Here is a 26,795-nt window from a genome sequence, read left to right on the forward strand (position 1 = left end):
TAACATAAACAGCTTTTGGTATTGTAGTTTGATGTTGGAAATATGAGATATATTTCAGAATATGAGACAAAAGTACCCACATACAAGAGAAGAAAATATGATATTTTGATTCCTGCTAATGGAGCTAAAGAAGAAATTTTTATTGTCTTTACGCCTTGTAATGTAAAGCTGGTAAAAATATTTTTTGAGTTAACTAGGAAATGTTCTGCTAAAGTATTAACAGGCAATGTTTAACTGTTACTTCTTTAGGACAACATTTTGTAGTATACTAAAGTAAATTATTCTTTCTAGAGCTGTTTATACACAGAAGACAAAAGCAAATTTGTTTATCCTTTATATTTATTCTGTCTTTTTTTTAATAGCCCACAACATTGTATAAACAAAGAAGGTGATCCAGACAGCCATGGGAAACCATTTCTAAGTTCTAGTGCTCCCCCAGTAACAAGTCTGAGCCTTCTGGGAAACTTTGAGGTATTGCATATTCTCTAGAATTCTTGTGGTATTTTTACTCTTCTGTACTGCTTTTAAAAGTATATTACTGTGAACAATTCCAGCATTATTAGAATGTAAAAGTTCCTAACTGAATTGAATAAAATTAGTTTTCATTTCCAACTATAAAGGCACTTATTTCATGTCCCAGACATCATCTGTCTCAGAGAATCAAATGCAATGAGTTGCTTAAGCTTTTGTTTCCCACTGTGGTCAGGTTAGAAGATGTTCTGTTGTCATAAATGAGATTTAATAACATGTAATTGTTCATGTTTAAAATGTACTTACTTAGAAAAAAGGATTTACACTTTCACTCTTAAAGTCTACTTAGTATGTCACAAAAGCTGGATTAAATCAGTGTGTTAAACTGATTTGAGGAACGTGTTTGAAGTGTAGATTCCAGCTTTTCACTTCAAATAGCATATCCAATAACAGCAACTATTAGCCAGAGCATTCATGGGTTATATTCTGCTGTCTTGTGAAATACAGAGTTGAATTTGTTGAGGATTTGTTGCTCTCTGTGGGCACTTGTTTCCTGATTAGTTATGCTGTTGTATTTGAGGTGTTCCGAAGCTCAGCTGTGTGTGCTTTGTTTCTCAGGAATCTGTCCTGAATTTCCGCTTAGACCCGCTCGGTGTCGTGGAGGGTTTCACAGCAGAGGTGGGAGCAAGTGGAGTCTTCTGTCCCACGCACATGACTCTGCCAGTTGAAGTGTCATTCTACAGCGTTTCAGATGACAATGCACCCTCTCCTTACATGGTAAATGTGTGGTTGGATTTATTTTAAATAAGTTCTGATATGTGGAGGTGAAGAGCAAGAGCTTGGTGAGTAGAGGGTTCAGAAAGTAAAGATTTGCAGGGATCTGGCTTATTTTTCTGCTGTCTTTGACAGAGTTTTCCTGTCCCTCTTCCTTTCCCTAACTAGTGCTTTTCCTTCTTCTCTGCCCCACCATTCAGCTGTTCTCATCTTGGGATATTGAATGTATTTGTCTCCCCCCACACTGCAGTGATCAACCCCCAACATCTCTTTTTATCCATCTAACTTAAAATAGCAGTGAGGCAATAGCTGGACTTAAGTGGATTCATTTTGTTGTCCCAACAAACAGCTGCTCTGGGCAACTAACCACTCTGCAGAGTGACTTAGGTGCAGGCCAAGGGGATGGTGGAGACCTTAGACCTGGAAGTTGCTCAGCCCTTTGTTTTCAAGCAGATCTTGCCCGGGCTGTGGTGACATTCAGCACCCTCACAGGCTGCATGGTTTGCTGATGTTTGCAGCCATACAGTGTTTGTGTTTTCAGTCTCTGGGTGCTAATTCTGTTCCACCTTTCCACAGTGACAGCATGGGTTTTGCATGTCTAAAAATGCTCCTCTGTAAGAAGAAAATGATGTCTTGTATGCTGGCATTGAATCAGAGGCTGGATTTGCTCTGAATGTCTGTTAAAGAACCTTAATTTTACATAGATGACAGATCCAATTTTTAGAGCTTTTCATATGTGTACATCTGTCCAATATACAGTAAAGAGTGTTTAAACATGGAAGTCAAGCAGTGAACATCTGAGTATCCCAATATTTAGATTTAGATTTTGAATTCATAGCGTTTACCATTTCTGACCTTCTGTTTTGGAAAGAATTCAGAAAATTAAATTGCTTAGACTTTAAGTAATGGCTTTGAGTTTAAACTTGTGTATGTCTTAATCACTACAAAAAGTATCTATTCTTTTGCTTTCATTTTTTTAGATTATTTCATGTGATTTTCTAGGAGGTGAAGGGATTCTCATGTTCCTTAAATAGTTAAAAGTAGCATTGCTTATTTTCCTAGCTGGGTTTCATTGTTTCAGGCTTTTCCACATGCTATTTCCAAATATGCTATTATGGCTGAGTCTCCCAGGATTAATACAGCATTTGTGTAGTGCCTCCATCATCAGAACCATTGTTTCTGTTTGTATAGCTATTTGCTCTGCTTTGGGGTCTTTTTCTGGTGGTTGGTTTGGTTTGGTTGCTGAAGTCCCGTGCAGGGGTGCAGTGCTGGTGCCCTGCAGGGTGAGCAGACGTGTGGCAGTGCCCCCAGGGCGGGTGCTCTGTGGATCACAGCTGGTACAAAAGCAGATGTCATCCTTCCTAAGGTTTGGATTAGAATGGGAGATTAAGTGCATCTGCTGCCTTTGAAAAGCAAAAATGAATTCTGTGAGATTTGGAGTATTATTGGTGCAATTGTAGATTATATAGAAATGGAAAGGAGGGGACAAATGTTTCGTATTAACCTCCCAGCTGCTTTGAAAAGAAAGCTCTGTTTTGTCCTAGCTCCCTGATGTGGAGAAGATGTGGAAACTTGAATCTTGTTTCAAGAGGAGAATGTCCCTCTTATTGCACAGCTTTGAATGGTCTGCCAAAGTATCTTTAAGGCCCATACTGTTGATTTTTTAACTGCATTGTAAATGCATTGCCTTCTCTATTTTTAGTTTTTGTAAATTACTGATTATGTTTCAAATAAATGCAATTATGTGACTAGAACATTTTGATTTGTTTATCTCTGTGACCTAAATATGAGTTTTGTTTTGTAGGGTGTAATTACTTTAGAGTCCCTTGGCAAAAGGGGTTATCGGGTACCGCCTTCAGGAACAATACAAGTGGTATGTACTCAGCAGATAAGGGTGCCTTGAAACCACTAATATTAAGAAAGTCATGCAGAGATGAGTTTATTTGAGATGAGCATGAAGCTACCAGTAGAAATCTGTGTGTGGGACAAAAAAGATTCCCAATCTTTGAACACTTCTGTGCTCTGAGGAGTCTTAGAATCAGTTCCAGGAGATTCAGAATACCTGGGGACACTGTGGCTTTGAAAAAGTGATGGAAAAGTAATTAGGCCACAGTTCAAATCCTGAAATTATTCTAAAGCTATTAAGAACGAATAATTGTATCTACTTTTTGTAATATTTTAACACCACCTTTACTTTTGTAATAAAATCACAAAGTAAATCACAGTCATTGCTTAGAACCAGTGAAGTGATACTTTCTTTTAAGAACTCAGTCCGAGATAACACATTCATAATTTCAGGTTTAAAAGTGGAGCCCACCACTGTGCTTCCTGCGAGTGTATTGTGTCTGGAAACAGTGTAGACAAAAAGCTGACTGGAAAAATAAACAAAAACGGGGATGCTGATTAGCAAAGTAAGAGTAGTCATATACTAGTGTTTCATTCAGATTAGATTGTGTTTAGCATTATAATTATAATATAATTAAAATGGGAATTGCTGGTAGCCGAAGTGTTGAAAACCAGAAAGGCTTCACAATGTCTTTACATAAATGTTTCTGTATGGCACAGAAACAAAGTGCACAGGTAACTATTTTGACAGATGGAGTTTGGGTTAGATTTGTTTTTTTTTAAAAAAAAATGTGTCGTCTCTAAAGAGTATTATATTGAACTGTTTGTCTTTTCAGACCTTATTTAACCCTAACAAAACTGTGGTGAAGATGTTTGTGGTGATCTATGACTTGAGAGAAATGCCAGCTAATCATCAAACATTCCTACGGCAAAGAACTTTTTCTGTTCCTGTGAGACGAGAAATCAAGCGAACTGTCAATAAAGAAAACAGTCACCAGACTGAAGAAAGGCTACTACGCTACCTCATACATCTGAGGTAAGCTCCTTGAAGTTAAAACACCAACATAAAACAAAAAACCCCCAACAAACCCAAGCCAAACTATAAAAAAGTATCTGCCAAAATTTAACTCATAATTTCTTTCCCAGCCAGCCTTTCTGGATACAGAAATAAGAAAGAATGAAAAGAAAAAAAAATGCTAACTTGGTCTTTAAGTTAGACAGTAGAGGAAGAAGAGGTAATAAATAATTTGAGTTCTCCTTGGGAGAAACAAAGTTAAAATACAAAACTTTCTCTTGGCTTTAAAGTATTTTGTATAGTATTATAAAGCTTACACATTTTCTTAGTGAGAGAGAAATTGTTGTGTCTGAATCAATGCACTTTTTTTGAGGTTGCAGGAAATAGTGAAAGTGGATGTTACATGGGCAAAAGCCAAAACTAAGGATCACTGAAGGGAAGGTGTGCTTCACATCTGCCTCTTCACCAGAATAGCTTGCAACATGAAAAATGGTCTGCTCCACTCCTAAAAAGACACTGTTTAGTGGCAAAAATGCAAATACCTGTTTCATGATGCAATATTGGTGATGTTGCCTTTCACTTTATAAAATATTCACTCAATCTTCCTTAAATTATTTACAAAGCACTGCCTAGAACTAGACATTGTGCTGCTGCTTTTGGGGTGTTCTGGAAACTGCAGTTGGGAACAAAGGGGAATTATGGATATACTCTGTCCTCCTGCAGTTTGCAGACTTTTAGTGTGTGTTTTTGTAGTAAGAAATGTCTGTACACACAGACCCAGAGCTTTCACTGCAGCACTTGGAAACCCACCAGCAGCTGACATTCTGAAGTGAGCAAGCAGAACAAAATAAAATATCTTACACTTCTCTATTGTTTTGCAATTACTTCTGGCACATATTTCCTATTTAGTGGCACTGATTTCTATCCAACAGACTTTTGAAACACAACCTTGTCTAGAACAGTGGTTCTAACCAGACTCTCCCATTAAATGGAAGTTGACAGTCATAAAAAGTGTGTTGGTTTACTGGAGTGTGAAAATAGTGTCACGAGAGGAAGGCTGTTGAACTGTGTTTTCATTCTGAAATGCAGCCTGGATTGAAATTCAGCCTTTCAGGCCACACTATCTTGCAAGGTCTAACCTAACCACCTTCTAAAGTTTTTCTTTTGGGGCTAATTCTGAAAAAGTGTGTAGCCCCAACAGAAGGCTCTGTTCAGATGTAATGTTGATCTGACTGTGCAGAGGAACTGGGGACAGGCCTTGGCTGCAGTGGTGGTTAAAATTGTGGCCAGCTGGGTCTGGCATACCTGCATGAAGAGTAGTGGTCTTGTGCGCCCTTTCAATTTCTACTTTAATGTTGTTTGTAAATTTCTTGCTGACAGAATAATGATTTACTTTGTATTTGAAGGCAAAGCTGGTTTCTGCTCTCTTAGCTGTTACAGCTAGAAGTCTTTTTTAAGAGCTTCCTATTTCTGATACCTGCTGAGAGACAGAAATCTGCGGTTCTGATGTTTCTTATTTTGAAATATCTATACAATTTAGCTCAGCTTTCAGACCTCTGGTACGAATCAGTTCATGGGTTTATGATGTGTAATTGGAAATGCATCCATTTCTGATGGGAAAACCAAAAGCATAATTATGATGCTGACTGATTACTTTGGCAAGAGGATAACTACAGAGTATGACACAAATTTTTTCTTCATTGATAAAAGCCCAAGCTTAGGGTCCTTTCTCATAGTGTAAGAATGGCAGAATTCCTTGAAATATTAAAGTAGCTTATGTTGATCTGTCTTGTGGTTTATTATACTCAGCACTTACGGTTTTACAAAAGGCTCAGTTGTCCATTTAGTAGCCTTCTTTACTACAGATGGATTTTAATTAGAAGGCCTTAAAAAATCTTAGTAGTATATTAATTCATGTAAGTTGGTTTTAAAACTTCATTTTTTAAAGCAGCAAAGTTTCCTCAAGCCTGCTTTACTAAAAAGTTATGCAAACCTAAAAAGTTTTAACTATTCAGATTTATTTTTGTTTGTTGCTCAAGTTGACTTAGAGCAGCCTTTCAGTTTTAGTTGCAGTAGTCATTGAGCACAAGCATCTTAGGCTTACGTATTGAAATTTTGTTTAAAAAAACAAATGAAGTCACCACCAGTGAGCTGCATTGTAGTCGCATCTGCTTGCGAGGCCTTAATCACAGTTGTCAGCACTCACATTATGAAAGCTCCTTTTCAAGTGGTAATTCAGCAAAAACGCTTGCATAGGTCTGGAGCTTAACATTGGCGGCCAGATTTTCTACAACAGTCTTTAAAGTGTCAGATTTATTGTGTGTGCAGCTTCTGCATGCAGTTCTGTATGGCTGAGGTTCTGTTCAATATGCTATCAGATGTATTTGTACCCACAGCTACAGGATTGAGGCACCAAATGTAGCTTGCACACACAGCAGAGCTTTATTCATTACTAAAAACTCCCAAGAGCTGCACCTGCAGCTTAAGTTGTTTTTTGAAGATGCTTCAGGGATAAATTTTTTGCTGCATGTGAAGCAATGACTTTTTGTCTTGTAATTAAATCTACTTGAGCATAAGAGCAGTGAGCTCAGCTCTGCTTGTGCCTCATTTCTGCCTGGCGTTGTGGGGATGATGACCATCTGTGGGTTTCTAGGTCACATTCTGGCACCCTTGTAAAAAGTAATTAAACAGCTAACCTGCCCACAGCTCAGCATTTTTCAAGATTTTAAAGCTTGGTCAACAGCCTTAGTTACTGACACAATGCCAGGAATTGCAGGGAGCATAGTTGCTGTTGCTTAACAGCTAAACAGGGGTTGTTACTGAGGGCTCAGTGGAGGAAAGCCTGAAACTGGCTGTTAAAAGTAGTGATTCCTCAAGGTGTTGAGAAACTTTTTAAAAATACTGTCCTAATGTGACATACACCTTTATTGGTGGAAGCTGAAGATACCTGCTATTACTGATTTACTGGCTGCTTTTGATCTTTCTGATCTCTCTGCATTTTTTCTTATCTAGAAATTTTTATCCTTGTCCTAATGCTTTTACTTACAGATTTTTTAGATTGTGTTGTATAGTTTTTTCCACTTACAAAACACATCTTACTACATATATGTTTATGATTATCCTGCTTTTAAGGATTATTCTGTTTCTGTGAATTAGTCTGTTCTTTGTGAATTTTGATGGTCTATAAAATACGTATAGGGACTTTGTGCTTTAATTTGTGGTTTCTTCAGGAAAATTCCTCTGCCAGATTTTCTAGCATTTCTAGCATTTTCTAGATATTTGTGTGTTTAAGCATTTCTGTATTTGTCTGTTACTGGTCCTAGGACACCGTCTGTCAGAGACATTGGGTGTGTGGGGTTTTTTTAAATTTCTTTACACAAAACTACTGGAGCTGTCATAGCTCCAGAGGCAGTCCCATGCTGGCCACTCCATCACCACCCTGCAAAGATGTAGGGAATGCTTGTCTCGATTATTTCAATGTATTTGCATGTATAGAAAGCAACATTTCTAAATCCCAATTACTAGCGTAGACTTGTTTAAAAGAAAAAAAATAGGTAAGGTATGCAGAGATGAGAAGAATCCCTTGAACTTTGCTGCTGTTTCATACTTATCCTTCTTCAATCTTTCTGAAATGTCATGCTCAGAAAAGTCATGTTGCAGAGAACCACTGTTTACTGAGCAAAGGGAGTCTTGCAGGATTATCACTCACAGAAAAGAGCAAGCTTGAGAAGTTTAAAAATAGACCATGCAAATAATTCTTTTCAAAGATCCTTGTGTAAAATAGGAGTTGAGATCCATTTTATGATGCTGCTTTGATAACTAGGTCTATAGGAATTAATTTCAATCATAGTTTTGCTGCAAAAGACCTTTTGCTTAATTTTTTCCTTTTAAAATGTATTGTGAGCCAGACTCCGAGTTAACTGTTTGTGGTGATTGCTTTGTCCCTTGTGTCTTTCACTCTTCCTTGTGCTCTCTTCCACAGTCTTCTCTTAAGATAGTATCTTCTCCCTTTTGCCTATCAGGTAAAGGGCTTTCACACTGACAGCACCGAGCAAATAAATAGTGATGGATGAGATCTCTGTGGGAGCCAGTAGAAGCATTTTGCTGGACCCTGCTGCATTTAATGTCCTTGACAGCTGTATCTAGGAGAACAGAGTTTTCCTTTGTCTGGCTGTGGGGATGACTACAGGCTATTCTGCACCACCCCTCTGAACAGAACAGTGCCACAGAATCCATTTCTGCAACCTGCCTTCCCCAGACGATGAAGCCTTGATGGATCTTCTGTATTTGTCTTTCTCCTACTGCTCAGAATTTCAGTCCAATTATGAAGAGGTTTATTCTAGAGATACTGCTTTTGCTTCAATGGGGTCAATATGTAAAGCCTGTTAAAAATCTGTGCAAATTGTAATACATGATAACACAGCATGCACTGCTATCTCAGCATTTGCCATGGTATCATCTTGTTGTGACAACAGCAATGGCTTTTCTGTTTCTGTTACAGCAGCAATAGCATTTCTCTGTCACTCTGGTATAGTGGTACTGACATTAAGTTCAATTGCTGTAAGAAATGTTCCTTAGGCTCTTCTGCCTTTCCTGGAGGAGAGAAGGAAATCAGAGAGTTTTGCCACATGAAAACTATAGAATACAGTTCTCTGAAATGCAGATCTTGTCTCCCTATATACAATTGTTAATACCCAGGGAAAGTGGAACTGGCACATTCCTGCAGGTTTGGAGGACCTGAATTAGGGTTTTTAGCTTTTTAGCTGCAGCATAAAAGATGAATGGGCTGAGGAATTGACCACTTCTTGCTTGGTGGTTGGGCCAGTGAACTGCAGTCTCTTTGAAATGCTCCCTAGTCTGTACAAAAAAAAAATTCTGTCTGCCTGCAGAGATCCCAGTACCTACTGCTTCTCAAGACAAGCTCTTACCTTTGGAGTGTGGCATAAAGCAGTAGTAAACTTCCTGGTGTTCCATCCATTAATCATGTCTACATGATTGCTGGAACTGAAATGCATATTCGATTTGTATATAGTTGAAATTTCCTTTTTGTGTGTACTTAGCCCTTTGGACATTTTCCAGAGTGCTCACTTTAGAGCATTTTTAGCCATTCCTGATTTCTGAGGACTTTAATCTTTCACATACATTATGGCAGCATGAACTTCAAATATTCAATGCCACTTTGAAAGCTGTGCACTGCACTGGTGATTGGGAACAGAACCTTTAAATGTCAAAAGAAAAAAAGAACAATGAAAGCGTTAGGATATTCTTTCTCTTTTCATTTTAACTGACTAATTTTGTTTGTTCAAACGTGTTTTGGCCTTAAATATTTTAAGAGTGCATTTTATTTAATAATTTTTAAAGATGATTCTTTTGGTTTAGGTAATACAGATATTTGTATCTTTTTCAGGTTCCAGAGTTCTAAATCTGGAAAGATCTACCTCCACAGAGATGTAAGGCTCCTATTCTCTCGGAAATCCATGGAAGTTGATAGCGGCGCTGCGTATGAACTCAAATCTTACACTGAATCTCCAACAAATCCTCAGTTTTCACCAAGATGCTAGCAAACAGTGGCAAACTCAAGCATTCATTTTACTGTTGAGTACTCCTTGCAAGCAAAGTTTGGTAGAGACAGCAGTATAAAGTTAAGTCTGTAAAGGAATAAAAATAGCGCTCAAGAGAAAGAAGGTTCTATGTGATCCTGGACCAGTTTTTAAGAGGTTTCTGGAATGAGCTTTGTGTATTCCAAGTAGACTGGAAACATACTTAAATCTAATCTTTTTGTACTGTTTAAAACCACTTCATTGGATGTGTTGCAATAGCAAATTCCCAAGTTAGTTTAGTGTTTACACTTTTTATTTTATTTTTCAGTTATTTAATATTTAATGTTTCATTTAATACTCAAGTGATGTTTGTCTTTAGTGTTCTAATGTAGCATAAATCCTATGTAAAATCATACTATGTATTTTTGGCATTAATATTGAAATCTGAAATATATACAGATATCTTTAATCTGTGTGCTGTTTTAAGTGATATTCATTTAAGTTATTGAAAATGGGGACAACAGGTGAATTTCCATAACATTTCATACTATGCAAGCATTTAGCTGTTTTTTCTTTTTAATGGTACCATTTTCCATTTTTTCGCACATTCAGATTTAATAATACTTGCAACCAGACTGCAGATTGTTTATTTACTTGCTCATGCATTCAGATCGTTAATTCAATTCACATTTTACTCCCTCAATTTATTTTCTTTCCTTAAGGGCCATTTTAATTTTGCTTTCTGTTATTAGTTTCTCTCACATAAAATTTGCACCCTCCCCCATTTTATTTCTCAAATTGTGTTAAAGGATGTACTGTGCAAACAAATTAGTATTTATATCTCAAATATATGCAAAAGCTATGAAACTTGTACTTTTTGTTTTATTTTTAGATGAGAGGATCTTCATGTAATCCTAAATATTTTTCATAGGTCAATTCCATGTAGGCCACTAGGTGGCCATAGGAAGTTTTACTAGAAATGCTACACTGGGCATATCACTATTTTCCAATATGTGTGTGTATTCCTAAAACAAAACAGTCAGATGAACAGTTTATGCTACGTGTTAAACTGTGTAACTGAGAGAAATAAAGTTAGAAGCATTTGATTATATTTGAGCTATATATTTAATAATGGAAATGAAGCTTTATGACATTTGATGATCTGAGTTTCTCAACTGTCTTACCTTGATTTGTGTTTTTCTTTACTTTGCTGTAGGTTTTTAGAGTGTCAGTAATATGCAAGGTGCCCTTTACCATGTTTATCTGATGAAGACTGGAGAAAGGATGAATGTGCGTCCTGTATATTCAGCACTGCCCTTAGATGAGAGAAGTCAGTGTATCATGAAATCTCCAGGAAGTCTGCCAGGGAGCGTAAGGGAGACTGGACTTTCCAGATGATACTCATCAGCTATCTTGTACATGCAAATGACTGCTTCTCCAGAAGGGCAAAGCTCAGATATTACTGAGTCCTTTCCCCTTGTAGCAGTGTTTTCCACTCTGCTACACCAGGCTTTCAAAGGTTTACCTAGCATTCATTTTAGAGAGAATTGGGGAAAAGTGTACAGGAAGAGATTGTTTGCAGTTTCTAGTAATTTGCCCTTTAAAACTGAGAAACAATTTCTTTTGGTAGCAGAAGAGTCAAACACAGCTGCAGCTGTACTGTGTACAGAACTAAGGTCTGGACTAGGGTATCAAGAGGACGTCCTAGTTTTTGTGTAGCTGCTATTGAGTCATAAGCAAACAGCATGTATCCTCAAACTACTTATTTGTGTCATGGTGCACAGCTTGCTTGCATGCTCAATGAAAAAACAACATGAGGAAAGGACACATTTTTAATGAAAAGTCACCATTAGTAGTAGATTAACCTTTTATTTTGCACTATTATGCAATGTTTGTATCTTGATAACTTTATTTAAATAGACTTCTTCAAGTAATATCCTTTCATTTATTTGCTTTGAATAGCAAAGAAATGTGGATTTTAAATATGTGGTTACTACAAGTCATGTCTAGGAAATAAATTTGTATTCACTTTAATAGTCCAACTACACTTAGTCCCTATATGGATTTGGAATGAAAGTGACCTTGGATTATCTTTGCACAACTTTGAATTTATTAAGTCATTCTCCATTTACAGCTTGATCTGAGTAAACACTTTCCATTAAGGACACACCTGGAAAAATGCTGGATGCTCATAAACCATGAACTAAATTCTGCATGACCTTCTAAGCTTAAGACTAGACTAATTTTTGAGAGACCGTTGGTTTCTCCTCTTTATTCCTCAACAGGCTCAACCATATACAACTATTTTTTTAAAATGTTTGAGTGGTTTATAAGGGCCTCCAGTGATGGCTGCTACAACTAACCTCTTCCAGTGATAAATTATACTTATCGTGACAAAGTATAACATTCAGTTATACTGAGTATATACATTTAGTTAAAGTTATATAAGGATTTATAACTTCCAACTAAATGTTGCTGAAGTTAAGTAATACTTAGTCTTTTCACTTACAAGCAAGCAATTTAGTTCTTGTATCTCCCTTCTCAGTCTTTTTTTTTTTTTTTTTAACTAGCACAACCTCAGACTCTTCGGTTAGCCTTTATTTTGTGCACCTCTTGTCATTCTGGTCTTTGCTTTCTTTTGGACTGAATCAGTCTTGAAGTGTGTGAGACTGGACACAGCACCCCAGTCAGGGCCTCTCTGTGCCAGTCAGACTGAAATAATTGGTTGATAAAACATGAATTAAAGTCCTCTTCATGCATCCTGTTGGAATACACTGATTTTCAGTATCAGGAGATGTCAGCTTGCATTCATATGGTTACCCAGTATAAGAGACATCCTACCTGCTTTTTCCCAAAATAGTAGCTCTCCTTATTGAACTTTATTCTCTCACTACCCAAGATTTTATGTGCTGAACACAGCACTGCTGTTTGAAGTATTGATAGCTGTGTCCAACAAACTTGCATCCACCACATTAAAGTTTAATCTAATTAAGTTTCCCTAATTTGCATGGGAAAGTGTCAGAAGCGTTATTAATGCCAGAAGGCATCTGGAACTTCATCCACCTTCACCCACTTCTCCACATGGTCTATTTCCTTTTTCTTAAAGGAAAGATGATTGTGTGAAACCCTTGTTCTTAACTGTGAATTCCTGCCTAGCTACTCAGTTTCTTTTGAGTGCTTATTTTAGATGATTTTTCAAGTCGTTATTGACAGCATAATTATATAGCTTGTATTCTGTCCTCCCCATACTCTAATCCAAATTCAGGAAAAGTGACTCCTGGAAACCCATTCATTTTTTACAGGTTCCTATATGAATCACCAGTAATTAACTGGAGATTGCTTCTGTCATCCTGTAATCTCTTAAGGAAATTCTTTCGTCCAAGTTGAAAATATTTACCAAAACTAATTAAAGTAACCTGCAAACCAGTCATTCCTTATTCCAGCTAGAGGCCATGCTTAGTTTGTTACACTATTTACCTTGATCATGCCAGATTGAACAAAAAGAAACATTAAACACTTTAGTCTTTAAAAGTTTTGTTCAGTAATATTTTGGTACCCCCTTGTCTTCATGATCTGCTTCCTTAAAAACTGACCTAGTTTCTGTAGCCTGCTTTCCTGTATTTGAGACCGCTGAAGAACCTGGGCTTTTCCTGAGGTTCTGAATTTATCTCCCATCTTTGCTCTGCATTATGTTCCCTTAAAGAAATAACTGCATTAAGGAGCTGCTGGATCCTTAAAACTGTTTTCCCTCACATTAATTTCCTAAGAGATTTGAAAGAAATTCCTGGAGTTTGCATTCTTGTCTGCTGTCACTGCTTTGTTCTTCTTTTTAAAATTTATGAACTTCATCCTTTTTATGATCATTTTTCTATGTTGCTATGTTTTTCACACTTTCAGACCATTTCTCCCTGATTTTGCTAGAAGCAAATGTGGCACACCCACCACTATCATGGCTTTTTTCATCATTAGGAAAAAACCCACTGGTGCGTTCTATGATAATTTTTCTGTGCAATCTGCCTGGCTGTATCCCTTTCTGAATGAGGGATATGCCCATTCCTTGGGTTCCCCACAGCTATGTGATGCTGGTCTCTGGATGAATCTCCCAGGTGCACAAAAAACCTCTTCCACCTACTGGCTTGTGGGGCATTCAGTACAATTCAGCTTTGACAAAATCGTTGACAGCTTCATCTTTCACAGACTTTTCTGACCTGGCTCCTGTGTTCTTCCCGACCATAATCGCACAAAGCCTGTCCTGGCCAGTCCCTCCTGAGCTGTGCTAATCCATACCTTGCTGTTCACATAATCCATTTATTTAGGGACCCCTAAAGGATTATTAATGGTGGGCTATTTAAACTGCTCCTTTACCACAGAAGGTTCCATTTCAGCCAAGAACCACACAGTGATGGGGAGGGAATAAAATACTCTGTATAAGTTGATACTGTGCTGTTAAGAAGTTCCAATGGACTGAGCGTTCATGTCCTGTCAGCTGCTGTCTGGGATTCGTGAGATCCTCGAGTAATGCTGCTGAGGACTCGGCTCCCTGTATTTTGATCACTAGAAGTGGCCAAAAGAGCCGAGTTTAGCTCGGCAGTGGAGGTTTTTCCCTTTGCCCCGATCTGAGAAGGGGCGGCCACGCAGGCTGGGGTCAGGGGGCTGTGGGGAGGTGAGGTGAGCTGGGGCCAGTGCGGGGACCAGGGGAATGGCCTTAAGCGGAGTCTGGGGCGAGTCACATTAGGTATTAGAGGAATTTATTTCACTGTTCGGCTGGTCAGGCTGCCCAGGCAGGCGCTGGAGTCACCATCCCTGGAGGTGTTTAAAAGACGGATGGCTCTGGCGCCGGGTGACGTGGTTTAGTGGTTACAGTGACGCCCGTGAGGGTGGACTGGACCACACTGAACGTCCTTCCAACCCTGACGTTTCTGTAATTCTGATTCTAACGGGAGGGGCACCGGACCCGGGCCTCGAACCCGCGACCCCGGACGTGACGCGCGGGGCGCAGGCGGATCCCGCCCCCGCTCCCCAGCCCGCGCGCGGGGGCCGAGGCGGAGGAAGTCTGGCCCCGCCGCCGCTCCGTCGCGCCCGCCGCCGCCATCTTGTGCGAGAGGAGGCGGCAGCAGCAGCAGCGCGGAGGAGCCGCGGCCGCGCCTCCCGCCCGCCTCCTTCCCTCGCTCCCTGCTTCCCTCCTTCCCGGCCCCGCTGCCGCGCCGCCATGTCTGCCGAGAGCCCCGAGCCCGCCTCGGCCGAGGAGCAGAAGGTGGGTGGCCGGGCCGAGGAGCGCAGGGAGCCCCGCGGGGCCTCTCCCGCCTCCATCGGCGCGGCCGGGCCTGTCCGTCCCTCAGCGCGGGGAGCCCCGCGGGCCGCAGCGGCTCCGGGCCCGGCCGCGCTCAGAGCAGCGCCCGCCCCGGGCTGCGGAGCGCGGCCGGGCCGTGTGGGCTGCGGCGGAGGGGCCGCAGCGCCAGGATGGCTCGGGAGGGCCGTTCCCGCTGCGGGCGCTGTGCGCTGGCCCTGCGGCCCGACGTGCCGGGCCGGAGGCGCTGCCTCGCTCGTTCCTCGGCCCCGGCCCCGCTCCCTCCGGCCCTCCGCGGGCCGGCCTGCGTGATGGCTTCGGCTCACGGCGGGATGGACACCAGCCCTGATCCACTTCTAAAAAATGTTCAGTTTTTAGTGTAAGCAATGCAGGAGAAGAAATCCCCAAATCACAGCGACCGTGACCTGTGCTAGTTAAGGCTTTTAGAAAGAATAACTGGCTGGGTTATCTTGTGGCGTCCCTCTTATGCCATCTCTGTAACTAATAATTGTGCCATTGCTCAAGTGGGGTTTGGTTTCACGGCTGTGCTGTGACTTTAAGAAGCCGTTTGTTTTTTAGTCTTGTCATTGCTGTGGGAGCCCGGTTGCAATCCCCGCGGCTATGATCCGGAGAAGTTATGAAACACAAGTACTGCTTTGAAGGACGCTAAAAGAAAAAGCTTAATCTACATCAGCTATTAAGTTTTTGTTTAATAATTTACAATTTGTAATATGAGTTAGTCGCACAGGTAGAGCTTTGGGGATTAATATGGAATGATACCTTTTCAGTAGGTGCAGTAATCAGAACCAGCTTCTTGTCAGCTCTGTAATCTGCTCTTAAATAGGTGTGTTCTGCAGCGTGACTGAACGTTCATGCTAGGTAGGCTGCTGAAGGGATACTGTTCCTGTTCAAAGCCTATAAAAATAAGTCCCTGGCCTATGCAGCGCTCCTAGAATAGCTCTGTAATAAGAGCATAGTTAAACATGTGGCAGCAAGTTTATTGTAATGCCTTCTAGGGTGTTCTGATGAAGTCAGGTGACAGGCTGATTTTCCTAACGAACTTCCAGACTGAAGTCTTGAAATGTCTGCTGGGAGAAATTACCTTTCACTTGAGAGATGGGAGGTCCTTGCTGCTATCCTAATTTAGTTTTATTCTGGTAAAGTGTTCAAGAAAAATTATATAACGTCAATAAAATAAAACTTGGATTATGTCCTGGTCTGATACTGTGATATCAGTGCTGTTATGACATTGCAATATTAACCTCCACTAAAGCTATTTGTCTGGGTAGGCAGAACTGAGCATTCACTCGGTTAATGCTTGGCTCTGAAACACTTACATAAACAACCCATTTTGCAGTACTTATTCATGTATGCTTCAGAAAGATGCCGCCCCTAAATGAACTTTGAGACAGTGTTTTCATGATCAGAGCTTTTTTCTAAACTTTCTGACATGCTGTAAGAAGCTTGTGCCGAGCAAGAAAGGTTTTTAACTACAGTGGTATAAACTGAAAATCTGCCAAAGACCAGCGTTTCCTGTTCTTGGTGTGAAAACTCAGGACAGTGGTGGGGGAAAGTTCAGAAACAAAGAAACTTTGGACATAGGAGAACGTATGTCTGGTTGAGCCTGTATTTTTCAGGAAGACCTTGGAGGTGGTGCATTTTGTTGCTGAATTGGTCTTTGCCACATTAGTTTGCTGTGGGGTTGTGCTGTTGCCGTGTTTTTTCCCATTTTCTGCTTTGCACTTTGAAGTCTTCTACTAAAGATGAGCCATTCACACCAGAGTTTTAAAAGGCTGATGGCTTTTTTTTTAAGTCATGCAGGTCACTTGTCCAGCAGATACAGAACTTAATGCTGCTGGAACCTCTGCAAAGATTAAAATCAAAAGCTGTCTTTAGGTGAGTTAGGTAACTACTGCCTTCCTGGTAGATAATTTTAATGACTTCATGAGCTGTGTCATATTCCTGTAGAGAACTAAAATTATAACTTTTGTGTGGTTGTCACTTGGAAGAAGAGCGTGGTGTATCTTGATTTCTGCCCACTCCCCAGTCATTTGTTAGTCACTTGGTTGTTGCTTCTGTAATTCAAGGGAGAATGTTCTGAATGTGGGAGTGGCTTGGACTAAAGTCTTCGGGCTCAGCAGCCCATCTCTGAGAATGCTCAATACCATTTAGTCCTCAGAAGAATATAAGATCAGGACGTGCAGCCGGTGATCAGCTCAAGAAAACTCTCCGAGATCTCAGCAATCTGGTTTGAAAGGCTTCTGAGCTGCAAATGAACACATCGAATTGCTCTCTGAATCCAAATTCTTGGCACTCCCTGTATCCTTCAGCAAGGAGTTCTGCAGCTTAACTGTGTTTGACGTGAAGAACTGTTGTCTTAAGTATATTTTGAACCTGCCGTCAGCTAGTTTTGTTTGGCACCCCGAGTCGTGGTACTGAAATTCTTTAGTTTGTGTTCTGTGGGTTTTTGAGTCTTTGTTGTTGTCGGTCATCAAGAAGAAGCGGCCGTGCTCTGTATCCTTCTGAGTTGCATTGATGCATAACACGATGTGTTTGTTTGGATTGCCTGCTGTGCCATAATTTGTCAGCCCTGTGAGTTTGCATAAATGTCTCCTTTGATGCACCGTGAATGCATATTTATATAAGCTATTTATTGTTGGTCCTTTTATCTTAAAAAATACTTCCTTTTGGCAAAAATACGTCTTTTGGCTTTTAGTGGCAAAATGTACCTCCTCAAATATTTTGTCTGTTGGCTTAGCAGTGAGTACCCAGTGATTCAGCATTAGGTGTTCCAAGTGTTGAGCTGAAAGGATTACTTTTGAGCAAATCCAGTCTGTGGTGGCATTCTGATGAACCACAATAGGGAGAGCAGCTGTTTTGTGATCTCTGTAAAACATGAGAACCATGGGCTTGGCTAGTGTGATATTGCCTAGTGAGAAATGGCATAGTTCTATGTTCAGTAGTCAGGGAAGTAGTCAGGGAAACTTTGCCCTTTATTAGTGTTTGAATTTTGCATTGTTCTGCCTAGCTGCATTTTCATCTAATAAAAAGCATTGGTTCCTGTTGTCACTGAAGTTTCTCTTTAATTGTTATGAGAGCTTCTATTTTTTCCTTGGGAGAACTGTTAATTCAGTTTCCTGTTGCTTTGTGCAAAGCTGTCCTTGGGGTGTTCTGCCCAAATGGAGCAAGTAGAAAATGTTTTATTCTAAATCTGTTACTCCTTGTTTCTGAGGCATTTTACCAGAAAGATGTTGAATCTTTCACAACCTGGAGCAGTTTATAAGAGACGGAGAAGAGCACCTAGGGATAGGCGAGTGTGGTGGTGGCTCTTGTTCTTCAGTTCTGGCTTAAGGAGCTCCCTGGTGCTGTGTTAGCACCTGTTTGTGCAGCTGCGTGGTCATCCAGGCTGTGGAAACTGAGCCAAACGAGGCAGCCCAACAAGGGGAGAAGAAAAAAAAATTCTGAATGGTTATTTTTTCTGTTGGATTAGTTTCTGTAAACCCTAACTGGGGAAAACAGGCAGTCATGCTGATTGATGCAATGCAAAGGATGATGACAGGCATGGGAAAGAGTATGAAGGGGCTGCCTAAGCAGCTCTAGGTGGACATGAAATCTTAGTCATAGGTGAATGACACTCTTCTGATTTAAATGGCAATTCTTTCTTGCTGCCTGAAAGTCTTTCTATGACTTCAAGTGATAATAGCAATTCTGTGCTACAGCAGTCAGTGCAAGTCATTTTATATTTTCTCAGAATCAGGAATGGTTTTTATTTAGAAAAAGGCTATGGCCAAATACTGGAAAAAACAGACCAAGAATTTTGAATGAAAGATACTTTAGAAACAATTCAATAGAATAAATAGTACTTCATACATTAAATTGCTACATGGACATGGAACAGATGAGTGTGAAGTAGAGGCCAGTGCACAAATTGCAGTTTTGCCAAATGAATATCTCTAAATTATTATTTTGAGCATCCATGTTTTACTGTATGCTCATAAAATAGGCATTTTATTTTACACAAATGCACTACCCAACTGTCTTCATCCTCATAATTTCAGGATAATTATAGACATGTATACAGAAACACAGTATTGCTATTAATGTAACAGCAGGCATGTTTTTGAGACTGTTTCACAGTGAATATCAACACATTACGGCTGGAGCAGCCATACAGATCAGTGTGGCAGTGGAAGTGCCAATCTGCTTATGTAATTAAGTGATGAAACAAGCATTTGGAAAAAAAAATGTCCTGTGATTTTTGCTCACTATTCAGTCTTTGTTCTTAGTGGACCCCTTATTTTGATAAAAGAAGTGTTTTGTTTGAGATTTTTTATTCAAGATTGAATAATTCAAATTGCTTTTTTTTGAGATGGAAGTGCGCATGTCTTCAGCATCTCCAGGAAAGGTGTCTAAAATGGGAGATTGAACTCCTACAGTTGCTGTCAGCATCTGAGAAAGAATGTATGAAAATGTCGAATCAGATAATTGTTATGCTCACTTAGAAGCAGCAATGGGCATGTGGGTGTATTACCTGCAAAGCTGTTCTGCATAAATATACATTGTTATATGTTCCACTTACAGTATCACTCACTGTCTTTCAGGAGATGGAGGACAAGGTGTTAAGTCCAGAAAAAGCTGAAGAAGCAAAATTGAAAGCAAGATATCCTCATCTGGGCCAGAAGCCAGGAGGCTCAGACTTCTTGAGGAAGAGGCTCCAAAAAGGAGTAAGTTCTTTATTGTCCATAGGGTATAGACAAAAAAATCCAAAATTCCTGTATCTGTGACTTTTTTTTCCTGCTCTATGGGCCTTTGCATGGTTAAAGAGTCCTAAGAACCTTACATTTTGAGAAAGCACGAGGAAGACAAGTTTGTCTCTGCACAACCAATGCCAGGTTGGCAGGACAGCTGTTTACATCATCAGTACCTCAACCACACTTGTTATAAAAAATTAAACTTAGAAGCTGCTGTAATAGACTTGAAAAAAACTTTATAGTAAACACCAAGGTTTAGGAACTCATCCTTATTTGTAGTGATTTTATCCTGCCCATTCTTATGCCCCCAAAATCGATGTGCACTCCTTTTTATCCATGTTTCTGGCACTTGAAAGTTGGTGTCTGCTGTTAGACCAAGCATTATCTGACATTAGTGGTTTGACAATGGTTGTATAATTCTGGATATACACCCATACCCAAAAATAATGATAGAAGAATGAAGAGCAAGTTAATATTTCAGTATTGTTCCACATCTAACCAATGTCTCTTCTTAGCTATTTGACTGGGGGTTTTTTAGTTTAATTATTCATAGATTGATTATGTAATGCCTTTCAGGCATGCTAGGACTCGGTTCTTGTAATAATCCTGGTATGTCACTGCTTCTGGTGGTGCTTTCATTGCTGTCACACCACTGTGGGTTTTTTTACTATTGTCTAGGCCCTTTCAGTGCACACAGTGATTCCAGGTATAAATCCTGTTCAAACCAGCTGATGGAGTTCAATGCTCATCTAATTCTGTGCTATCTGGTAACATCTCTTGGGATTTGTTACTGTTGGCAGGTTTTTTGGATAATCTTTGTCTCATAAATTGGAAGATGCGAAGCAGAGTTAATGGCTGCTGGGCCTGGGCAGGTGGTAGATGGGGTGACTCCCTCTGAGTTACACTGCTGCGTGGCCAAAGGCAGCCTGAATGAGACTTCACTGGGCTCAGGGTATGTGTAGACACAGAAGGGAGTGGTAAGTTTGTATTGTGATGATATCTCAGGAAAACAGGCCAGCATTCTGTCAGTAAAGACTGATAGCCATAAAGGAATTATGGTTGCTTGCGCTTGTGAGAGAAAGTGCAAATGTGAGAGAATCTCACCACCAGCAAAAACAACCTGTACAATATCTTCATCTTAATTATACACTACTGAATGCAAAGGCTCTTGCAGCATGTACTTTCAGATTTAAGCACAGACTGATCTATGGCCATCTTAATTGACTTTTTCTACTCTGATGAAAGATGACATAAACTTCTGCATTCCAATTCATAATAGGGCTGCAGTTCCTGATCTGGTGATAATAACTTTATTCCATTTATTTTTTATTATTTTTATTTAGTGTGCTCAGTGTCTTAAGTGATGAGGCTTTTTCACTTGATAGGGGTTCTGGTGTACTTTGGGCTGCCTGCACTGATGAGAGTTAAAGTAGAGTGAGGATTGTGTATGTGCTATCAGATACTGTTTCTGAGAGGAAGACACCTGGACAGACATAGCTGTTTTTGAAAGGGATGATCAAATTCAGGTCATTTGTGAAGCTAGAATAAACCAGGAAAGTACAGGAATAAGTTAAAGGCAGAAATGGATTCATATTCTAAAGCATGAGAGATGGTGGGTTTTCTCAGATATTCTTCTGTGATCAGGTGTAGTCCAAATCATCGTCAATTTGGCAACCAGGACACTCTGCCAGGTCATATTTGCTGTCCAGAAATGTTCTGCATTTGATGCACACACCATTACTAGCACACTTTCTCTGGAAAAATGGTAGATGAGAACAGTACTATGTCATGCTCCGGTGGAGGGATTCTGTTTGGAGCTCTTAGACAGACAGACAGGTATCTGCTGACAGCTGCATCACATCTGAAGACCGAATGGTTCTGTTATTACCTAGTTGCTGTTCAAAAGTTTCTTTTGATTGCTTCAGTCTTAAAGGGCAAAATGGGAAAGCCTTTTTCCAAATCAGATTATGTTCTACCTTGAGGGCTAGGCTGCAGGAGTAGTGCTAGAGCGTTTTGGTGTAAATAGGGATTGCACCATCAAAAGGATTGTACTGGGCAGGTTTATAAATAAAAGTGTGTGATTCAAATGTACGATGGATTATGGGAGAAATAGTAACTTCAGGGTTCTGGCAGGGAACATTTAAAGTCAGTTCAAATTTCTTCTGTCTAGCAGCTGCTGCTGCTGCTGAGCATTTTGCACTGGTTAGTACTAATGCAGAATAAAAGTGTGCTGCCCGGAAGCACTTGGACATGGCAGGTCATGATGGCTGTTGTTCAGCTGACTGAGGACTGAGCCCATACAAATCTAACTGGGTGGTCTGTCTTCAGAGATGGTTGTGATTGTAAGCAGTAGTCAGTGGTGTAAATTTTAATCCTGAATCTAATTTCTCTTGCCTTGACATAGTGCTTTTCAGAAGGACTGTACAGTAGATTTGATTTCACTAAATAATTGCTTTGGGAACTTTAGGGATTAGTTTCACTGCTTTAATGTGTGCAGAGAAGAGGTTTCCTTGTTAGCACACACTTTCATGCTACTTTGATCTCTGATATGATAGATCAGGCTCTGTTCTCTGGCTTTAATTTGTGCATTGTTTAGTTTTTGTGTGTAGCTGAACTTGTTCACTGCAACAAAAATTTGCAGACCCCAAGGTTTCAGTTGTGGGAGGTGAGCTTTTGAGAAAGCCAGGGCAAAAATAATGTTCAGATTATTGTTCACAATAATGTTCACAATGATGTTAAGTTCAGCTGCCTGTGCTTACTAGTCTTGATTAGACCTTTTTGTAATCAGCATAGAGCTACTTAGACGAATCACAGAGATTTTACAACTTCTTAATATCTAAAATATCTATTTAACAATGTAATTCAGTGTATACATCTGATAAGATTTCAAGCCTTTAAATATATGTGTTTTGTCTTCTAGCAAAAATACTTTGATTCTGGTGATTACAACATGGCTAAAGCAAAGATGAAGAATAAGCAACTGCCTACTGCAGCTCCTGACAAGACAGAAGTCACTGGTGACCATATTCCTACTCCACAGGATCTTCCTCAGCGGAAACCATCTCTCGTTGCTAGCAAGCTGGCTGGCTGACGAGAAAGCTGAACTGCATGATTATTCTCATTCCTGTTATTTCTCCTTAATAGTTATTTCTCACCCTCACATCCCCCTTTTTCTTTCTTACACTAAGTCATGAGACTGACAGCTTTGCAGGTAGCGATAGCATGTGCTGCTATTGTAAGGGAATACTGTTAAGAGTAAAACTTAGTATTTGGACTAGTTGAGAACAATGCACTGATTAAAAGGACAAGTTTGGTTAGAGCAATGTAATCTACTTGAAAATGTACATATTGCCCATTTCCTAGTGTAGGACTGGTTCCAGCAAGTGACATCGCAAGTTTTACAACTTCTAATGTTTCTGCTTTTGTTATTTCATCTTAATTACAGCATATTTGTATTTAATATAACCTCCAGTTGTGTTGGGTTTTTCTTCCGTGTTTGAGTTTGTTGTCTAAAATAGAGGTTTAGACCACAAGTTGCTAGATGGTAAAGCATGTATAAAAACAAAGACAGGGCTCTGATTGAATTTTGTTTCTGCTTTTGAACTTGAACGGCCTTAAACCTGTTTCAGCTTTAACAATAGAGTTTTTACTTGGGCAATATTTGCCCATTCTGGTGTAACTCTTGTGAACCTAGTGCTTATTGACAACTGCCTGTTGAAGCTGGTATTCTTTTCAGTTCCGTAGCTTAGGACACACTTTTGTTGAAGATGTGGATGAAGTGTGCATGTGCATAGACTGTTGAATTCACTCTTGTGCCATTTTTTGTAAATACAATAGTTTTGCACAACCTTTTGCAGACGTCTATTAGTTTTATGTTTTAAAAAGCAGATAATGTGCCAATCAAAGCACAAGTGATTCTGTATCTTTCAAAGTCTTGTCCTGAAACTGAGAGCCCAGAATCTCGCTACTGAAAATAAAAATAGTATACCTGAAATTTGTGAAACACATTTACACCTGACTCAACCTTATGCTTTTGCAGTTGTATATTTTGTTTCACAACAAAATCCAGCATTCAAGTATAAATTTGGAATTTGTACTTATATTTGCAGGCAAGTGCCCTTTCTGTTCAGCAGTTGTTTAAGCTTTTAAAGTAGAAATGCTCTGTCTGTTGGCATGGAATATGACTAAGTGTACAGTTCTGGAGAGTTCCCTGCGTGGCAAACACCAAATTTGGGCTCACCAATGCTTGATGCGCAATTGGCTATGGGCTATTTTAGATTTCTGGAAGCAGAAGGGTATCTTTTTTATTTTCTTGAACTCCTGAAGAGGCAGTAAATTATTTCCTTTTCTCTGTTGTACAGCAGCCCCTCATTGGCTTTGTGGAAATAAATATCTGGAAAGGTATTTCTGTAATGACTTACTGAGAAATAGGTAACTTTTCATATCAGAAAATAGGATTGAACTCCAGTTCATGCTTATGATGAAGGTTGTAAGTACTAGATAGACAAAATACATAGTTGGTATTAGGTGAACTGATGTACTTAAAACATCTGAGTTCAATGAAATCAGAATATTGAAAGTGGAATATGATCCACAATGTAATTGATTTTCATATAGGTAGTCACAGCCTTCACAGTCTTTGGGAGAACAAGAAACTAAAAAGATCAGTTTACAGAACACTTTTTCTTTAAAAAATAGTTTGGAAACAGCCTGTTAGCACCAATGTGAGTATCACAAGAGAAAACACTTAAAGATGCATGTTTTTAGAAGCTTGTACTTTGTGCTGAGATATTCAGAAAGGTCTTGGGGTATAAAGGACTGCTAGTCAATACCAGTGCTGGCCCATATCTTCTGCAATGCTCTCTTTGAGAAGCAAACAAAATGGTCAAGAGAAATTGAATAGTCTTTATTTGGTCCTGTTTTGATCAGAACATACAGTGTCTACGTAATGTTTTTGATTCAGAGAAGCAGTTCCAGAGAATTTCAAAATTGCTGACCTGATTATTTTCAAGTCTGTATAGCCCTGTTTTAGTAGTTAGATAGGCTTTGTCAAGCCTGTCCTTATTTCTTACCCTCCACTAGTATTAAAAATACTAGTATTTTGCAGAACAGTTTGAAGAAATGGACCTACTCGACTTCTTTAAAAACTTAGGCTGGAAGAATAACAAGGAAACTGGAAATATTGAAGCAAGCTGCTTTTCATAAATGTTTGTTCTAATGTGAAAAATCCTTCTTTATTTTTCTATGTATAGATGAAATTAAAACTTAATGATAGGATTGGGCCTGAAACAAATGTTGAACAGCTTAAGGTGACTTGCTGTGTATTGTCTGGTGCCACTATTCTGTAGCTCCCCTAAGGTGAGTTCTCTTGATGTTTGGGAAGGTTTAAAAAGATAGCCATTTAAATTTAAACATTCCACTCACTTAGCTACAACTCAGCTTGTCCTGCTGGTTGGACAACACAAGCTCTTCCAATGCTCACTCAGTGACTTGCAGTTCCTAAGATTACTACAGATTCAGCTATGAATATATTCTCCATGTGTATATTTGAAGTACTGTAATACTAACTATGTCAGTGACTGATTATGAGCCTTCACATCTGACAGACCTCAGCAGCAGGCACAGCTATTTTGATTCTGTACACTGTATAAAACTGAAGTCCAGTAGTCACTTAACAGTAAATGGAACATGACTGCAGATTGATGCTTACTTTCAGCTTACTCCAGCAAGATAACTCAGCTATCCAAACTGATGTACATAATGTATTATATGAGTTTTACCATTTGATAATTGCCTTTTTCAAAGAAAACCTGTCCACACTGTAGACTGGCAGTCCCTTTCATATCTTGCCTTTAAAGATAGACAGTGTTTAGTTGTTAGAGTAGTACTCATGTAGGCTTGTTATAGCAGATAGCACCAACATTTTATTTGAGATAGTTAAGTGGATTAATTACAACTTCACAGATATGTCCCCAAATCTGTAACACCAAAGGCTTCCCTCTCATTGTTCTTGATGTAGTAGGACAGTGTTTGTGTAAAGGCCACAGGAGTACATTTTGTTGGACATATTTACACCCAGTCAAGATGTTAAGGTGATAAAAGTGTCAATTGTTCTTTACAAACTTACACGTTGTATAGTATACAGAATAAATCGATTTACTTAGTTTTTATTGCACCATGGAGGTTTGTCTCATCTTTACTGTGGTTTCCTAAACAATACAGGATACTTCGGTATTCTCTGTGGAAAATTTCTAAACTCTAAATCTTGCTACTCTGTATCATTAAAAATATGACTGGGCTTTGGTTTCTAGTATGTTAGACTGCAGAATTACTTTAATGTAATCACATTTATATATATTTCAGTGCTTATTTTTCTATTAAGGCAATTAAAGCTTATTGTTTGAAAACTCCGTAACAGATGATTGTTTGGGTCCCTTGCACTGAATGAAGGGGATGTCTGGGAACCAGCTTGGTGCAAAGAAGTTTGCATTGCTTTAGACTGTTGGCCTAAATATGGCAACAATTCGAAAAACCACAATGCTGGAAAAAAGTCCCACTACTTTCCCAGTCAGCCCGAGGCTTGGTGCTGATCTGTGCACAGCTTCCAGATCCATGGGGTGTTATTTACACAGTTAGCTCAGTCCCCAAGGTTATGCAGCACCCTCTGTGCTCTGCATACTTGCATGCTACATGATTGTCTCTCTTCCTACATATCTCTTGTATTACATTTCAGAGTTCTTAACTGTTCCCTCAGTACTGGCTGGAACCAGACCTGTTTGTTTCCTACAGCTGAAATCCCCAGGCCTGGGCCTTGAGGTGTGAGAATATGGCCTTGGCAGAGAACTCTCTGCTCACTCATTGTACAGTGTGACAGCAGAATAGGAGGTCCTGTGTGAGAAGGGAATTTATCTGCCAGAGTTGAACAGGTCACAGATATGAACGGAACACAGATGTAAGAAAAAGGATAGGACAAATGCTTCTTAACTGCTGAAAAAAAATTGCATAAAAATTCAGTATAAAATTGTATGGGGGGACTGTGTCAGTTCCATCATTTATACATTGTTATCTGGAACACCTTGGGATCTATGCTCTGAAAAAAAAATGCCATCTTT

The 26,795-nt window shown here is 39.5% G+C and overlaps 2 protein-coding genes across 6 annotated transcripts in view; both read left to right on the top strand.

Moving 5' to 3' along the window:
- ATOSA (atos homolog A) overlaps positions 1-10,756 on the top strand; it is a 46,355-nt gene extending 35,599 nt beyond the window's left edge. For all 3 annotated transcript variants that reach the window (XM_021537430.2, XM_021537428.2, XM_077785894.1), the window contains exons 8-12: positions 363-471; positions 1,090-1,248; positions 3,050-3,118; positions 3,927-4,126; positions 9,513-10,756. In XM_021537430.2, the coding sequence (XP_021393105.2) occupies positions 363-471; positions 1,090-1,248; positions 3,050-3,118; positions 3,927-4,126; positions 9,513-9,666 (691 nt within the window). In that variant the 3' untranslated portion in view covers positions 9,667-10,756. The remainder of the gene's footprint in view (positions 1-362; positions 472-1,089; positions 1,249-3,049; positions 3,119-3,926; positions 4,127-9,512) is intronic.
- A 3,966-nt stretch (positions 10,757-14,722) lies between these two features.
- ARPP19 (cAMP regulated phosphoprotein 19) lies at positions 14,723-26,098 on the top strand. Of its 3 annotated transcripts, none has more exons than XM_021537432.3 (3): positions 14,723-14,899; positions 19,534-19,656; positions 22,604-26,098. In XM_021537432.3, the coding sequence occupies exons 1-3, from the start codon at positions 14,855-14,857 to the stop codon at positions 22,772-22,774; spliced, it is 339 nt and encodes a 112-aa protein (XP_021393107.1). In that variant the 5' UTR covers positions 14,723-14,854; the 3' UTR covers positions 22,775-26,098. The 3 variants fall into 3 exon arrangements, with proteins under 3 accessions (XP_021393107.1, XP_021393106.1, XP_031361654.1); XM_021537431.3 differs by lacking the exon at positions 14,723-14,899 and adding an exon at positions 17,008-17,364; XM_031505794.2 differs by lacking the exon at positions 14,723-14,899 and adding an exon at positions 17,379-17,524.
- The last annotated feature ends 697 nt before the right edge of the window (positions 26,099-26,795 follow it).

This window comes from Lonchura striata, chromosome 11 (assembly GCF_046129695.1).
Source record: "Lonchura striata isolate bLonStr1 chromosome 11, bLonStr1.mat, whole genome shotgun sequence".
NCBI lineage: Eukaryota > Metazoa > Chordata > Aves > Passeriformes > Estrildidae > Lonchura > Lonchura striata.

Bases quoted from the DNA above. Each gene is read 5' to 3' on its own strand.
- ARPP19 (XM_021537432.3), top strand. From the start codon at position 14,855: ATGTCTGCCGAGAGCCCCGAGCCCGCCTCGGCCGAGGAGCAGAAG. The intron at 14,900-19,533 runs GTGGGTGGCCGG...ACTGTCTTTCAG, and splicing joins CCTCGGCCGAGGAGCAGAAG to GAGATGGAGGACAAGGTGTT. The intron at 19,657-22,603 runs GTAAGTTCTTTA...TTTGTCTTCTAG, and splicing joins GGAAGAGGCTCCAAAAAGGA to CAAAAATACTTTGATTCTGG.